This window comes from Salmo salar, chromosome ssa14, assembly GCF_905237065.1.
Source record: "Salmo salar chromosome ssa14, Ssal_v3.1, whole genome shotgun sequence".
NCBI classification, from domain to species: Eukaryota; Metazoa; Chordata; class Actinopteri; order Salmoniformes; family Salmonidae; genus Salmo; species Salmo salar.
The window spans coordinates 96,300,012-96,317,571 of record NC_059455.1 but is presented as its reverse complement, the minus strand read 5'-3'; the positions used below and the strand labels follow the sequence as shown (position 1 = coordinate 96,317,571).

At 44.7% G+C, this 17,560-nt stretch overlaps 1 protein-coding gene across 11 annotated transcripts; it reads right to left on the bottom strand.

The window, feature by feature from the left end:
* Positions 1–54: 54 nt before the first annotated feature.
* tert (telomerase reverse transcriptase) lies at positions 55–15,733 on the bottom strand. Of its 11 annotated transcripts, XM_045695068.1 has the most exons (17): positions 15,151–15,730; positions 14,208–14,855; positions 13,238–14,165; positions 12,920–13,109; positions 10,860–11,013; positions 10,603–10,770; positions 9,801–9,962; positions 9,554–9,655; positions 8,794–8,879; positions 8,515–8,631; positions 7,407–7,478; positions 6,812–7,009; positions 4,597–4,723; positions 4,446–4,507; positions 3,801–3,925; positions 1,927–2,064; positions 55–471 (listed from the first exon to the last, which is right to left on the bottom strand). In XM_045695068.1, exons 1-17 carry the CDS (start codon positions 15,349–15,351, stop codon positions 368–370), a joined length of 3,582 nt encoding a protein of 1,193 aa, XP_045551024.1. In that variant the 5' UTR covers positions 15,352–15,730; the 3' UTR covers positions 55–367. The 11 variants fall into 11 exon arrangements, 5 of the variants coding, with proteins under 5 accessions (XP_045551024.1, XP_013998666.2, XP_045551025.1 ...); XR_001320742.2 differs by having other exon boundaries at positions 55–937; positions 973–2,064; positions 13,238–14,855; positions 15,151–15,731; XR_006759027.1 differs by having other exon boundaries at positions 55–937; positions 1,001–2,064; positions 13,238–14,855; positions 15,151–15,731.
* Positions 15,734–17,560: the final 1,827 nt, after the last annotated feature.

Sequence of the window (17,560 nt, the reverse complement as noted above, 5' to 3'; positions counted from 1 at the left end):
CTACTGAGCACTCGATGAATCAACAGACAAAGTCCAGAGAAAGAGATGGGTCTGTTGATCTTACATAAATCTTTATTTTTTTTAGTCATTTAAAAAAAAGACAGCCTTTTATGATTCATCCTTATCGCTTACAGTACTACACCCACTGTCCGCTTTAAACGTACAACAGAATCAAAAACATGAGCTAGTATACAAAATAATGACCCCGGAATAAATTACAATTGTCTAGACAGTATTCTGACCCGACTGTACAAGTCCCCTACCTGCTGTGCTATGCAGGCCCCCTCGATGCACTGACGAGGTTAAGACGACGTTAAAAGGGGACAAGGAGCAGAGGGCGAAAGGTCGCAGTAGTGGAAATTCTCCTCTAGGCCCAGATGGCCTTGAAGTCCTCAGGTATTTTGGGTGTGGCAGCTTGTCTGATTCGTGCCAATCTCAAACCCTCCAGTTTCCTCTCCAGCTTCCTCTTACCTGTAGAGAGAAACACAGTTAAAGCTGACACATACACAGCCACTGACTATGGCAGGTAAATAAACAGTTATGGTGTCCATAAAGTGGTTGAGAGAAAATATGTCCAATCCAGTGGGATGTTACAATCTTTAGAAATGAACTCAACGTGGCCTGGGCTGGTCTACCGCTCTAAGACAATGCCTCTGGAGTACATGTCCCACTGCCGGCATGGCTTCGCATCTCTGTCCCGCATCTCTGTCCCACATCTCTGTCCCACTACTCTTTCAGCACCATCTCTCCTACCTTTCACCTCACTCTCCAGTAAAACATACAACAACAAAAAATGATATATAAAAAATAAGATTAATGACAACCTCCATACTTACTGACCCTTTACTATAAGGGTAGGCACCTCTGGACCTGCACTGCATGCGGTCTGTTGACCAACCCCGTCCTTTCACCGTCATATCAATACTGGATCAATAACCTGATCATATCAATACTGGATCAATAACCACTAACCTGATCATATCAATACTGGATCAATAACCTGATCATATCAATACTGGATCAATAACCACTAACCTGATCATATCAATACTGGATCAATAACCTGATCATATCAATACTGGATCAATAACCACTAACCTGATCATATCAATACTGGATCAATAACCTGATCATATCAATACTGGATCAATAACCACTAACCTGATCATATCAATACTGGATCAATAACCTGAACATATCAATACTGGATCAATAACCTGATCATATCAATACTGAATCAATAACCTGATCATATCAATACTGGATCAATAACCTGATCATATCAATACTGGATCAATAACCTGATCATATCAATACTGGATCAATAACCTGATCATATCAATACTGGATCAATAACCACTAACCTGATCATATCAATACTGGATCAATAACCTGATCATATCAATACTGGATCAATAACCTGATCATATCAATACTGAATCAATAACCACTAACCTGAACATATCAATACTGGATCAATAACCTGATCATATCAATACTGGATCAATAACCTGATCATATCAATACTGGATCAATAACCTGATCATATCAATACTGGATCAATAACCACTAACCTGATCATATCAATACTGGATCAATAACCTGAACATATCAATACTGGATCAATAACCTGATCATATCAATACTGAATCAATAACCTGATCATATCAATACTGGATCAATAACCACTAACCTGATCATATCAATACTGGATCAATAACCTGATCATATCAATACTGGATCAATAACAATACTGGATCAAGTCAATACTGGACTTTGCGGTCTTCAATGCCAGTTAGAACCATGATATACCGTCACAACGTTGCAGTTATCTTGCAGGTTTAATGTATTTACAGTGTAGTATATTTCAGGAATATATTGTTGAAGGAAGAGAGTGGTCTAAAGACAGTAGGGTGGTCTACGTACGCGTGCGTAGCGGAGCGAGGAGATCGTTGTAGAGAGGGCGATGGCGGGATAGAACCAACAGGAAGGCCACACAGTACATCAGTTCTACTGCCTCATACTGAAGGCTACCCGTTATAGCCTTACAGCCTAGAGACAGACCTGGAGGGGGAATTATCAGCACACTTAGCTAATCAAGGCTACAGTGACGATGAGAGGACAGGAGATGGAGGAGGTGAGAGCGAGATGGAAGCTAAAAACAGGAAGTATGGAGAGTCCTACAGTGGGGGAAAAAAGTATTTGATCCCCTGCTGATTTTGTACGTTTGCCCACTGACAAAGAAATGATCAGTCTATAATTTTAATGGTAGGTTTATTTGAACAGTGAGAGACAGAATAACAACAAAAAAATCCAGAAAAACGCATGTCAAAAATGTTATAAAATGATTTGCATTTTAATGAGGGAATTAAGTATTTGACCCCTCTGCAAAACATGACTTAGTACTTGGTGGCAAAACCCTTGTTGGCAATCACAGAGGTCAGACGTTTCTTGTAGTTGGCCACCAGGTTTGCACACATCTCAGGAGGGATTTTGTCCCACTCCTCTTTGCAGATCTTCTCCAAGTCATTAAGATTTCGAGGCTGACGTTTGGCAACTCGAACCTTCAGCTCCCTCCACAGATTTTCTATGGGATTAAGGTCTGGAGACTGGCTAGGCCACTCCAGGACCTTAATGTGCTTCTTCTTGAGCCACTCCTTTGTTGCCTTGGCCGTGTGTTCTGGGTCATTGTCATGCTGGAATACCCATCCACGACCCATTTTCAACACCCTGGCTGAGGGAAGGAGGTTCTCACCCAAGGTTTGACGGTACATGGGCCCGTCCATTGTCCCTTTGTTGCGGTGAAGTTGTCCTGAAAAACACCCCCAAAGCATAATGTTTCCACCTCCATGTTTGACGGTGGGGATGGTGTTCTTGGGGTCATAGGCAGCATTCCTCCTCCTCCAAACACGGCGAGTTGATGTCAAAGAGCTCCATTTTGGTCTCATCTGACCACAACACTTTCACCCAGTTGTCCTCTGAGTCATTCAGATGTTCATTGGCAAACTTCAGACGGGCATGTATATGTATTCTTGAGCAGCGGGACCTTGCGGGCGCTGCAGGATTTCAGTCCTTCACAGCGTAGTGGGTTACCAATTGTTTTCTTGGTGACTATGGTCCCAGCTGCCTTGAGATCATTGACAAGATCCTCCCGTGTAGTTCTGGGCAGATTCCTCCATTCTCATGATCATTGCAACTCCACGAGGTGAGATCTTGCATGGAGCCCCAGGCTGAGGGAGATTGACAGTTCTTTTGTGTTTCTTCCATTTGCGAATAATCGCACCAAATGTTGTCACCTTCTCACCAAGCTGCTTGGCGATGGTCTTGTAGCCCATTCCAGCCTTGTGTAGGTCTACAATCTTGTCCCTGACATCCTTGGAGAGCTCTTTGGTCTTGGCCATGGTGGAGAGTTTGGAATCTGATTGATTGATTGCTTCTGGCTCCCAGGTGTCTTTTATACAGGTAACAAACTGAGATTAGGAGCACTCCCTTTAAGAGTGTGCTCCTAATCTCAGCTCATTACCTGTATAAAAGACACCTGGGAGCCAGAAATCTTTCTGATTGAGAGGAGGTCAAATACTTATTTCCCTCATTAAAATGCAAATCAATTTATAACATTTTTGACATGCGTTTTTCTGGATTTTTTTGTTGTTATTCTGTCTCTCACTGTTCAAATAAACCTACCACTAAAATTATAGACTGATAATTTCTTTGTCAGTGTGCAAACGTACAAAATCAGCAGGGCATCAAATACTTTTTTCCCCCCACTGTATATTAAGCAGCAAAAATCTCAGGCTTGCCTTTGTTGCAGAGTCTGACTAGCTGGTTGGTGTGCTCCGCCATGTCCCAGATCAGATTGCGGAAGTAAGCGTGGTTTCTGCCCACTTTCTGACCAAACGGCAAACTCTGTGCACAGGCATGGAACCTAACGCCCAAAACCACAGGAAGTACCAGGCTTATTCATCTCCTATGGGTGACTAGAAATTAAAATGGTTAAATAAGAGGAATTAAATGTGTCCACTCTTGGAGTTAACAAACCCCCCCCCCAAAAAAAATTATATGATTGACTCCATTACAGATAAATGAATAAAACAGATTTCATTTATAAACCCAGGAAAACATTAACCATAGAGAGAGATAGACTTTCTGCTACTGTGCATTACTGCATCTATAAAACAGTTAGTGGTTAGCTAGTTAACCATCAATCTGCTCTATCCAGAGACATTCCTCTTATTAAAAAGGAAGCTGGTGTGTATCTGGGTTTCTTCCAGACAGAGAGGCTAAAGTCCTTCTCCTCTGTTTACTCTGGCCGGAGTAGACAGGGACAGGCACTGTGTGTGTGTGTGTGTGTGTCTGTGTGCGTGTGGTGTCACACATTTCATGTAGGGTGAGACATCAAACCACTGAAAAGGTCATTTTTCAGGTCAGACCATAGGCTACCTTACCTGCACGCCTGTAGCAACACTAGCTTATAGATGTTCTTATAGACAGCCTCCAGAGAGTTGGTCTGAAATATACACAACAGGGATTGGATGACAGTCCCACGTCAGGTGGGAAAGAGAGTGGACAAGCAATTGATTGCAGAGCATGACTCACTTTGAGGTCCAGGAAGAGGGCGTGGCACTTGAGTCTAAGGATGGACATAAGCTTCCTCTTCATTTGCTGCCCTGCACAGTGGGCGGAGCCTAGCGTCAGGCTGTAGCGCAGGGATAGGCCAGCGTAGCTGAGAAGAGAGGAAGAGCTCAGGTTTCGTTGTGCCCTACTTATCGTAATGAACACATCTAGTTAGTCATCTTAGCCTACCGTTCTTACCAACTCATTTCATATTCATCCGAGTAGATGGATTGGATTGACCCATCAACACTCTGAACCCCACCGAGTGACACTAGGATGGGAATTTACTGTTACTCAGAGGGAATTTAAGAGAACTCTACACCAGTAAATACAGCCAGGGTTCAAGGTAGTTTAGCAAGTGTTTCCCACCAATGGCAAGCATCAGCTGGAGTGGTGTAAAGCTCACTGCCATTGGACTCTGGAGTGATGAACCGCATTTCACCATCTGGCAGTCCGATTGGCAGATGCCAGGAGAACGCTACCTGCCACAATGCATAGCGCCAACTGTAAAGTTTGATGGCGGAGGAATAATGGTCTGGGGCTGTTTTTCATGATTTGGGCCTGGTCCCTTAGTTCCAGTGAAGGACAATCTTAACACCACAGTGTACAGTGACATTCTAGACAATTCTGAAATTCCAACTTCGTCGCAACAGTTTGAGGAACACCCTTTCCTGTTTCAGCAAGACAACGCCCCGGTGCACGAAGCGAGGTCCATAGAGAAATGGTTTGTTGAGATCGGTGTGGAAGAACTTGACTGGCCTGCACAGAGCCCTGACCTCAACTCCATTGAACATCTTCAGGATGAATTGGAACAACCGACTGCGAGCCAGGCCTAATCCCGAAAACATCAGTGCCCGACCTCACCAATGCTCTTATGGCTGAATGGAAGCAAGTCCCAGCAGCAATGTTCCAACATCTAGTGGAACAGCATTCTCAGAACACTGGAGGCTGTCATAGTAGCAAAGGGAGGACCAACTCCAGAGTGTATATATTACCTAGAGTAGTCGTTGTAGTCGTCCAGAGTGTATATATTACCTAGAGTAGTCATTGTAGTCGTCCAGAGTGTATATATTACCTAGAGTAGTCATTGTAGTCATCCAGAGTGTATATATTACCTAGAGTAGTCATTGTAGTCATCCAGAGTGTATATATTACCTAGAGTAGTCATTGTAGTCATCCAGAGTGTATATATTACCTAGAGTAGTCATTGTAGTCGTCCAGAGTGTATATATTACCTAGAGTAGTCATTGTAGTCGTCCAGAGTGTATATATTACCTAGAGTAGTCATTGTAGTCATCCAGAGTGTATATATTACCTAGAGTAGTCATTGTAGTCGTCCAGAGTGTATATATTACCTAGAGTAGTCATTGTAGTCGTCCAGAGTGTATATATTACCTAGAGTAGTCGTTGGAGTCATCCAGAGGGTATATATTACCTAGAGTAGTCGTTGTAGTCGTCCAGAGTGTATATATTACCTAGAGTAGTCATTGTAGTCGTCCAGAGTGTATATATTACCTAGAGTAATCATTGTAGTCATCCAGAGTGTATATATTACCTAGAGTAGTCATTGTAGTCGTCCAGAGTGTATATATTACCTAGAGTAGTCGTTGGAGTCATCCAGAGGGTATATATTACCTAGAGTAGTCGTTGTAGTCGTCCAGAGTGTGTATATTACCTAGAGTAGTCATTGGAGTCGTCCAGAGTGTATATATTACCTAGAGTAATCATTGGAGTCGTCCAGAGTGTATATATTACCTAGAGTAGTCATTGTGCACGTCCAGAGTGTATATATTACCTAGAGTAGTCATTGGAGTCGTCCAGAGTGTATATATTACCTAGAGTAGTCATTGGAGTCGTCCAGAGTGTATATATTACCTAGAGTAGTCATTGTAGTCGTCCAGAGTGTATATATTACCTAGAGTAGTCATTGTAGTCGTCCAGAGTGTATATATTACCTAGAGTAATCATTGTAGTCATCCAGAGTGTATATATTACCTAAAGTAGTCATTGTAGTCATCCAGAGTGTATATATTACCTAGAGTAATCATTGTAGTCGTCCAGAGTGTATATATTACCTAGAGTAGTCATTGTAGTCGTCCAGAGTGTATATATTACCTAGAGTAGTCATTGTAGTCATCCAGAGTGTATATATATTACCTAGAGTAGTCATTGTAGTCATCCAGAGTGTGTATATTACCTAGAGTAGTCATTGTGCACGTCCAGAGTGTGTGTATTCAGCAGTAGTCCACACCAGGGGAACAGACAGTGTAAGGGCAGCAGGCGTACCCCAGCAGGACAGGACCCCCCATCACCCCACTCCCTCAAAGGGAAGTTAACAGCCACCTTCTGGGGGTTCACCACACACCCGTACTGTGGTACCCCCGCCATCAGTGTCCTAAGAAAAAGGAGGAAATTACATCAACAGGAAATACATCAAACATGTGGGGATGGGAATATACTATGGAAGCAAGTAGTCATTCACTAGCAAAGCATTTAGCGAGACCCACTGGAGACACCCACAATATAGAAACCAACGGTTGATTTTACAGACTTGCGTTACAATTTCTGCCTCCAAGAAGGACATGACCTCAACAAAACGTTAGATTTACTTTCACATTGTATAGTTGGACCTAGCCACTGATCCACTAAGCTATTTCTCATCCACATACAGTAATGGTTAGTATAGGTCAGGAAGGTTACATATGGTAAATGATTAGTACAGGTCAGGAAGTTACATATGGTAAATGGTTAGTATAGGTCAGGAAGTTACATAGGAGAAAAATGGGACCTACTTGAGGAAGGTCTGTGCCTGGCTCAGGTCAGGAGTGATGAGGAGGAAATCGTCAACCACTCTCATCAGACACCTGCCAGAGAGAGGCAGAGATAACAGGTCAGACACCTGCCAGAGAGAGGCAGAGATAACAGGTCAGACACCTGCCAGAGAGAGGCAGAGATAACAGGTCAGACACCTGCCAGAGAGAGGCAGAGATAACAGGTCAGACACCTAACAGAGAGAGGCAGAGATAACAGGTCAGACACCTAACAGAGAGAGGCAGAGATAACAGGTCAGACACCTAACAGAGAGAGGCAGAGATAACAGGTCAGACACCTTCCAGAGAGAGGCAGAGATAACAGGTCAGACACCTGCCAGAGAGAGGCAGAGATAACAGGTCAGACACCTGCCAGAGAGAGGCAGAGATAACAGGTCAGACACCTGCCAGAGAGAGGCAGAGATAACAGGTCAGACACCTGCCAGAGAGAGGCAGAGATAACAGGTCAGACACCTGCCAGAGAGAGGCAGAGATAACAGGTCAGACACCTGCCAGAGAGAGGCAGAGATAACAGGTCAGACACCTGCCAGAGAGAGGCAGAGATAACAGGTCAGACACCTGCCAGAGAGAGGCAGAGATAACAGGTCAGACACCTGCCAGAGAGAGGCAGAGATAACAGGTCAGACACCTAACAGAGAGGCAGAGATAACAGGTCAGACACCTGCCAGAGAGAGGCAGAGATAACAGGTCAGACACCTGCCAGAGAGAGGCAGAGATAACAGGTCAGACACCTGCCAGAGAGAGGCAGAGATAACAGGTCAGACACCTACACACGGATACTTGGATATTTCAAACGTTGCCCTCTGATGGGTGAGTTGGGAGTTATTCAAGAAGTTTGACTGACAGACAAGAGGAATTTGATCCAAGGTGAATTAAATGTTTGGGGATTAGGTTTAGGATTAAATCATCTGCACAGCAGATCAAAACACTGACGTTATTTAATATCTGAATAGAAGAGAACAGTCCCTGGTAATAATAATAATAATATCCACGATGCTTCTCCATCAGTCAGTCAAACGTTATTTATATAACCCCCTTTTTTTTTATAACTTCCCAACCTCCTCCTTACCCTCCTCTCTGACTGACGTTAGGGAACAGAAAGTTCTCCATGTGACCGTAACAGAGGCAACACAGCAGAGACGACACCACAGAACCCTGAGGAATCCCTGAACACTGACGGAATGTTCTACAACACAGCACAAAGGGAATAGAGGGGGGGTCATTAGACAGACAGAGAAACTCAGTCATTAAAGAATAAGGGGATAATTTGACACAAAGTTAAAGTATGTAAATGTATTATTTTTTTTTTATATAAAAATGTAGAGAAAGAAAATATATATCGTCTCACTTCTTCCCAAACTGGACAACACAGCTAGAGAGCATCTGGGTGAAGAACTCCAAGACGTCTTTGCCATGAATATCTGTGGAGAAATGCTGACAGGAGATACCTAGCATTAGACTACGCTAGCATTAGACTACGCTAGCATTAGACTACGCTAGCATAAAAATACGCTAGCATTAGAATACGCTAGCATTCACTAGCATTAGAACACACTAGCATTAGACTACACTAGCATTAGAATAGACTAGCATTCACTAGCATTAGACTACGCCAGCATTAGACTACGCTAGCATTAGACTACGCTAGCATAAAAATACGCTAGCATTCACTAGCATTAGAATACACTAGCATTAGAATAGCTAGCATTAGACTACGCCAGCATTAGACTACGCCAGCATTAGACTACGCTAGCATTAGACTACACTAGCATTAGACTACACTAGCAGTAGACTACACTAGCAGTAGAATACACTAGCATTAGAATACACTAGCATTAGAATAGCTAGCATTAGAATAGTTAGCATTAGAATAGCTAGCATTAGAATACACTAGCATTAGAATACACTAGCATTAGACTACACTAGCATTAGACTACACTAGCATTAGACTACACTAGCATTAGACTACACCAGAGCCAGGAAGAGCTGGGATTTACTATTAAAACGGGTGCCGTGTTAGGACAATTCTAGAAGGAATGAAAAAGTTATTGGTGGGTAGGATACCACTGTAGCAGTTCTTCAAAAATGGCTGCCATCCATCCTCTCACCTGCTCCACCAGTATGGCATCGTGAACTTTGCCCTCTCTCTGCAGTGACATCACAAAGCCTTTCATGTTGGTGGACGCCACAGTGTCTTCCATGAAGTCTGCCTACACGCAAGACCACACACACACACACACACACACACACACACACACACACAATGGACACAAGAACACAGACAAATATAAACAAAAGTTGTGCGGGGGACAAGTTTGGCGAGACAAAGGGCAGGTAAGGGTGTGTGTGCTGTACCTGTCTGACAAACTTCTTCTTGAGGCCCTCGTGGGTGTCGGCCCACACCTTGGCATAGCGTCGCACTGAGAAGAGCTCTTCCTGCACATGTGACAGGACCTGACCAATCACCTCCAAGAGCTGAGCGTGGGGTAGACTGTCATAGGCCCCACTCACATCCACCTGAGGGAGGGGTGGTAGAGAGAATACATTTAGGTTTATTTATTTTCCCTTATGTACTTTAATTATGTGCACATCATTACAACACTGTATACAGCCATAATATTACATTTTAAATGTCTATTCCTTTGAAACTTTTGTGAGTGTAATGTTTACTGTTCATTTTTGACTGTTATTTCACTTTTGTTTATTATCCATTTCACTTGCTTTGGCAATGTAAACATATGTTTCCCATGACAATAAAGCCCCTTTGAATTGAGAGAAAGAGAGATGGGGGTGGTAGAGTGATGGTAAAGAGATATAGATGGTAGAGAGAACAAGACAGAGAGCGAGCCCTCACGCCACTGGGCGAGTTATTGTTTTGGGGCAGAATAATGGGAGGTGATGGTCATACTGGTATGGTAATGATTAACAACGGTCTAATAGCCTACAGTTTTCTTGACATTTTGTTTTCATTGTGATAGGCTCATGTTTTACCGGTAGGGCGTACCCCCACTATTTATTTTGCAGGGACGCCGTACCGGACCAGCTTACTTTCACCCCTGGAAGAGAGAGCGCAAGTAGAGAGAAATTGAGAAGGGGGGGGGGGGGAAAGAGGAGGGAGTAAGGGCATAGAACTATGGAATGAAACGGTCAGATCAACCTTGACAAAGTAGAGCGGCTGTGGTTTGTCTTTCTGAGCAGGGGTGATGGAGGAGAGGACTCTGTGGATGTCGGTCATCCCCCACACTGTAGAGCCCAGGAGAGAGGGAGAGGACCGTACACAGACACCTAGCACATCTAACAGGTCCCTCACACTGGCCTGGAACATCTGGAGGGAAAGAGAACACACACATTGACAGCAAGACACACAAACTTATGAAAACACTTATTATTTAAAAAAAAGGGTGAAAGTCATACCTTTGTTTTGGCGTCAGCCCCTATGACCCGTGTGATGGGTCTCATGCCGTCGGTCTTGGGGATGAAGCGGAGGCGGGAGGTGACAGTGGTTTTGGGGAGCGACGTCACCTGGGCCAGGGTCAACTCTGACATCTGACCTTTAGAGAGGTGACCCCTGGGAACAAGGTCATACAATGTAGTAGACGCTGACCACAGAGTTAAAGTGAACAGGAGCGAGACAGAGCGAGACACAGAGAGCGACAGAGCGAGACACAGAGAGCGACAGAGCGAGAAACAGCGAGCGACAGAGCGAGAAACAGCGAGCGAGAGAGCGAGACACAGCGAGCAACAGAGCGAGACACAGCGAGCAACAGAGCGAGACACAGCGAGATTTTGTTTATGTCTGAGTGACTCAACAACTGAGGGCTGTGTATGATAGTGAGACAGATAAACTGATCATGTTCGTACATGTGTAACTGTGTACAGTGAGGAGAAAAAGTATTTGATCCCCTGCTGATTTTGTACGTTTGCCCACTGACAAAGAAATGATCAGTCTATAATTTTAATGGTAGGTTTATTTTAACAGTGAGATACAGAACAAAAAAAATCCAGAAAAACACATGTAAAAAATGTTATAAATTGATTTGCATTTTAATGAGGGAAATAAGTATTTGACCCCCTCTCAATCAGAAAGATTTCTGGCTCCCAGGTGTCTTTTATACAGGTAACAAACTGAGATTAGGAGCACACTCTTAAAGGGAGTGCTCCTAATCTCAGTTTGTTACCTGTATAAAAGACACCTGTCCACAGAAGCAATCAATCAATCAGATTCCAAACTCTCCACCATGGCCAAGACCAAAGAGCTCTCCAAGGATGTCAGGGACAAGATTGTAGACCTACACAAGGCTGGAATGGGCTACAAGACCATTGCCAAGCAGCTTGGTGAGAAGGTGACAACATTTGGTGCGATTATTCGCAAATGGAAGAAACACAAAAGAACTGTCAATCTCCCTCAGCCTGGGGCTCCATGCAAGATCTCACCTCGTGGAGTTGCAATGATCATGAGAACGGTGAGGAATCAGCCCAGAACTACACGGGAGGATCTTGTCAATGATCTCAAGGCAGCTGGGACCATAGTCACCAAGAAAACAATTGGTAACACACTACGCCGTGAAGGACTGAAATCCTGCAGTGCCCGCAAGGTCCCCCTGCTCAAGAAGGCACATATACATGCCCGTCTGAAGTTTTCCAATGAACATCTGAATGATTTAGAGGACAACTGGGTGAAAGTGTTGTGGTCAGATGAAACCAAAATGGAGCTCTTTGACATCAACTCAACTCGCCGTGTTTGGAGGAGGAGGAATGCTGCCTATGACCCCAAGAACACCATCCCCACCGTCAAACATGGAGGTGGAAACATTATGCTTTGGGGGTGTTTTTCAGGACAACTTCACCGCAACAAAGGGACAATGGACGGGCCCATGTACCGTCAAACCTTGGGTGAGAACCTCCTTCCCTCAGCCAGGGTGTTGAAAATGGGTCGTGGATGGGTATTCCAGCATGACAATGACCCAGAACACACGGCCAAGGCAACAAAGGAGTTGCTCAAGAAGAAGCACATTAAGGTCCTGGAGTGGCCTAGCCAGTCTCCAGACCTTAATCCCATAGAAAATCTGTGGAGGGAGCTGAAGGTTCGAGTTGCCAAACGTCAGCCTCGAAACCTTAATGACTTGGAGAAGATCTGCAAAGAGGAGTAGGACAAAATCCCTCCTGATGTGTGCAAACCTGGTGGCCAACTACAAGAAACGTCTGACCTCTATGATTGCCAACAAGGGTTTTGCCACCAAGTACTAAGTCATGTTTTGCAGAGGGGTCAAATACTTATTTCCCTCATTAAAATGCAAATCAATTTCTAACATTTTTGACATGCGTTTTTCTGGATTTTTGTTGTTGTTATTCTGTCTCTCACTGTTCAAATAAACCTACCATTAAAATTATAGACCGATAATTTCTTTGTCAGTGGGCAAACGTACAAAATCAGCAGGGGATCAAATACTTTTTTCCCCCTCACTGTATAATACCTGAAAGCCAGCTCCTGTAGCTTGGCCCAGACCTGGTATCTGTAGAAGCGCAGTGCGTTCTTCTGTCCCATGCTCTCTGTGACGTAGAACATAGCTCTCACCAGGCCTAGCACATAGCCATCCAGCAGCCAAGCCAGGAGCTGGCCTAGCACCCGCGTCCGATACGACAGCTCACTGGGCGGGCAGCGGCCTAAGGATGAGAGAGGTTAGAATGAGTGGAATGAAGGCAAGTAACAGATATAATGGAAGCTGGATGGAGAAGGAGAGAGATATGGGGCAAAGTTAAGAGTCTGGGAAAGTAGTGGAAGAGAAACTCACCCGTCTTGCTGACCTTCAGCCAATCACAGTCATTCACCTTCATCTTCCACATCAGCTCAGCCAATGAGATCCTCTCAAACTTGCCCATGGACAGGAAGTTCCTGACTGCGGACATGAATTTGAATCGGTTATGGTCCGACCCCCAGAGCTCCGGGGGGACCACCATGGTGAGGCACTCTCTGACAAAGAGGTATACCCGGTGAGGTGCACTGTGCTGGGGCAGGAGGGAGGCCATATCCCCCTGTCCCACCACTGGACAAACCCTCTGCAGTATCTTAGAATAGGGACACCTCCTGTGTCGACGTAACAACTGACTAAACAAAGGCACTGAGGTGAAAAACCTTCTGGGAAGTCTCTTAGGCTTCTTCTCTGTTCCGTTCAGATAGGCCACGCCTTCAAAGAAGACTAGTCTCACTAAGTCTCGCCCCTGCAGACGCCTAGGCCCCTCATCCCTACCTTTCCTCTTCCTGTTTAGTAGGAAGCTACGCATGCCCCGCCCTCCGTAGAGCATCCCCAGGGTGCGGATGAAACACTGGGATGGAGGGAGTGGTGGGAATAATCCTGATCTCCAACTAGGACCCCCCTCTAGATGGACAGTGGCTGATACGTGTCCAGACTGTTCTTCTACTGGTCTTTGGACTATAGCCGGTGTCGCCACTGGCCGTCTATGTCCTGTTTTCACTGACATCTGCTCAATATTACCTGTGCCATTGGTGACCTGCTTACAGCTCTCTGTGGGTTCTATGGTGACCATCACAGCCTCCACTGGTTTCTCTGTGGGTTCTATGGTGACCATCACAGCCTCCACTGGTTTCTCTGTGGGTTCTATGGTGACCATCACAGCCTCCACTGGTTTCTCTGTGGGTTCTATGGTGACCATCACAGCCTCCACTGGTTTCTCTGTGGGTTCTATGGTGACCATCACAGCCTCCACTGGTTTCTCTGTGGGTTCTATGGTGACCATCACAGCCTCCACTGGTCGCTTGACCCCATTTGTTTCCAGTGTTCTGTGCTTACGATCGTTAGTCCCACTGGAGACTGTGGAAGCTTCCCTTTGAGCGCATCTCCTTTTTCCAGGCAAACACCCCTCTCCTTCCACCTCCTCCCTCTTCCTCTTCCACTTCCCTCCTAAACTGACCTCTTCTCTGTTCCTTTTCCCAGTGTCTCTACCTACATCCCTTCTCCTTTTTCTCACATCAGAACCCTGAAATTCCCATCCCTTATTTCTGACCTCCTTACTTCTCCTGTTCCTAGTCGTGTCATTCCGTTTGTATCCCAGGCGGAACCTAGAGATACCCGTTGACATGGAAACGCGGTCGTACACAGGCACGCCGCACACCTGGAACGCGGACGACGGCGGCACCGTCACGAACACAGAACAGCTCTCCAGGAGGTACTTGGAGACGTCCGTGCCGAGGCGCTGGCAGATCCTCTTCCATAAGTCACTGCCGTGGATGTACGCTGCACTCTGAGTGACCTCGCCGTGGAACTTAAACTGGTCGGCGTCACGGTCCCGGAACGTGGAGGGGTAACCGTAACCGTGGGCAAGAACATTCCTTTTCTTTTTCCTCTTGATGTTGTTCAACACGAACGCCAACAGCTCAGGCAAGGTGCTGATCTAAGGATGACATTTAAATCAATACAGCAACATAACCGGCACAATGTTTTGTTTTGTGTGTGTCTGGCTGTCTCTGTGCATTTTAATCCATGGCTTTTGGAGTCAAACGTAGCACTGCAAAACATCGATCTTAATAAAAGTCAAATGTCAATTCAAAACGTTGCATTTCATTGCAAATATTGAACTACGCCAGCTAAGTAAAAATAAAAAAAAGTAGTCTGCTCCATGCTGTGAGCTACATAGCTGGCAACTTAGGCTATGCTTTAGTTATGTAGCTAGTCAACTACACATTTACCTGACTGCAGCTGGGGACGTTTTGTAGTGTTTTATCCGTGCAGACATACACTCCCCGGACAAACGATATAAAGCGGTTTGTATCTGTCGGTTCGATGAGCACCGCTCTCTGTCCCTCTCTGAATACAGTACTGTCTGCAAACTCCTCCAGAGTCTGGACATGCGGGTACAGAGAGCACAGTATGCCGAACACACGTGTCATTATCGCCACCGGGATATCCTTAGTTACCTACTATCTGGTAGTGAAGCTGGATTGTTGTGCCTATTTTAATGTCACTCTGTGTAGTTAGATATCTTGTTTGTCCATCTACACGGTTCATACTTGTTTCTGATCCCACTTTCAGGCGCTCAACGAACCGGAAGTTATCTAACGTCCTACTATAACGTTAGTCCAAATGAAGGTTTATTGCTCGCGTATACATACGGTTTAGTAGATGTTATACCCTGGTGAAAAGCAAAATGCTTATGTTACCAGCTCCTAACAATGCAGTAAAATGTTCACAATAAAAGTGCACTATAATAATGAACTAGAAATCGAGAAATGTCGGAGAGAATTAAATGAACCACAAATTGCATTGTCAAGCACCGGAAGCTGATATTCAACTTGCCATTCATCAGCTTCTCAAGTATAATAATATGAAAATACGTTCGGTACTTTACTAAATAATGGGGTTTCGCTGAGCAACTATCTTTATTATGGCCGTTATGTACTTCCAACAAAGGCCTAAATAAAAGTTACATGCAACCAACAACAAAATAATGCCATGTCTGGAAAAAAATCCCAAGTATTGTTTTTGATCTATTCTGCACCCCTAATAAAATCACTCGGTCTATCTAGAAATATGCAATCACTGTAAAAAAAAAAATAGATAAATTATATTGTCTAGTTAATCTACTTTGATTAAATATGATTGTATTCTGTGTAACGTAGTGAAACAACAGATAGATATGACGTTCATAAACTGTTGTCGGTGATACAATGATTTCCTGCTGCTGGATCAGCCGACCTGTGCTGCCGGTAATGACCAGTGTTGCCGGTAATAACCAGTGCTGCCGGTAATGACCAGTGCTACCGGTAATGACCAGTGCTGCCGGTAATGACCAGTGTTGCCGGTAATGACCAGTGCTGCCGGTAATGACCAGTGCTGCCGGTAATGACCAGTGTTGCCGGTAATGACCACTGTTGCCGGTAATGACCAGTGTTGCCGGTAATGACCAGTGTTGCCGGTATTGACCAGTGCATGGCGGTAATGACCAGTGTTGCCGGTAATGACCAGTGTTGCCGGTAATGACCAGTGTTGCCGGTATTGACCAGTGCTGCCGGTAATGACCAGTGTTGCCGGTAATGACCAGTGTTGCCGGTAATGACCAGTGTTGCCGGTATTGACCAGTGCTGCCGGTAATGACCAGTGTTGCCAACTCATTGTCAGGGTGAGTTTCTAGAAGCAGGTTGATTTGTTCCTAAAAAGTTTCTAAATGACGTTGTCATGTCATTGCGTGATAAACGTAAAACTGCATCATTACGTAGAATTTTTTTTACTTTTTTTTATTTCACCTTTATTTAACCAGGTAGGCAAGTTGAGAACAAGTCCTTTATTTAACCAGGTAGGCAAGTTGAGAACAAGTTCTCATTTACAACTGCGACCTGGTCAAGATAAAGCATAGCAGTTCGACAACATACAACAACACAGAGTTACACATGGAGTAAAACGAACATACAGTCAATAATACAGTACAAAAACAAGTCTATATACAATGTGAGCAAATGAGGTGAGATAAGGGAGGGAGGTAAAGGCAAAAGAAGTCCATGGTGGCAAAGTAAATACAATATAGCAAGTAAAGCACTGGTATGGTAGATTTTTTGTAGAAGAAAGTGCAAAGTAGAAATAGAGATAATGGGGTGCAAAGGAGCTAAATAAAATAAATAAATACAGTAGGGGAAGAGGTAGTTGTTTGGGCTAAATTATAGATGGGCTATGTACAGGTGCAGTGATCTGTGAGCTGCTCTGACAGCTGGTGCTTAAAGCTAGTGAGGGAGATAAGTGTTTCCAGTTTCAGAGATTTTTGCAGTTCGTTCCAGTCATTGGCAGCAGAGAACTGGAAAGAGAGACGGCCAAAGGAGGAATTGCCTTTGGGGGTGACCAGAGAGATATACCTGCTGGAGCGCATGCTACGGGTGGGTGCTGCTATGGTGACCAGTGAGCGGAGATAAGGGGGGACTTTACCTAGCAGGGTCTTGTAGATTACCTGGAGCCAGTGGGTTTGGCGACGAGTATGAAGCGAGGGCCAGCCGACGAGAGCGTACAGGTCGCAGTGGTGGGTAGTATATGGAGCTTTGGTGACAAAACGGATGGCACTGTGATAGACTGCATCCAGTTTGTTGAGTAGAGTGTTGGAGGCTATTTTGTAAA

Bases quoted from the DNA above. Each gene is read 5' to 3' on its own strand.
- tert (XM_014143191.2), bottom strand. From the start codon at position 15,351: ATGACACGTGTGTTCGGCATACTGTGCTCTCTGTACCCGCATGTCCAG. The intron at 9,656-9,800 runs GTACAGCACACA...TCTTGCGTGTAG, and splicing joins AGAAGAAGTTTGTCAGACAG to GCAGACTTCATGGAAGACAC. The intron at 2,065-3,800 runs GCAAGCCTGAGA...TTCCCCCTCCAG, and splicing joins AGTCAGACTCTGCAACAAAG to GTCTGTCTCTAGGCTGTAAG.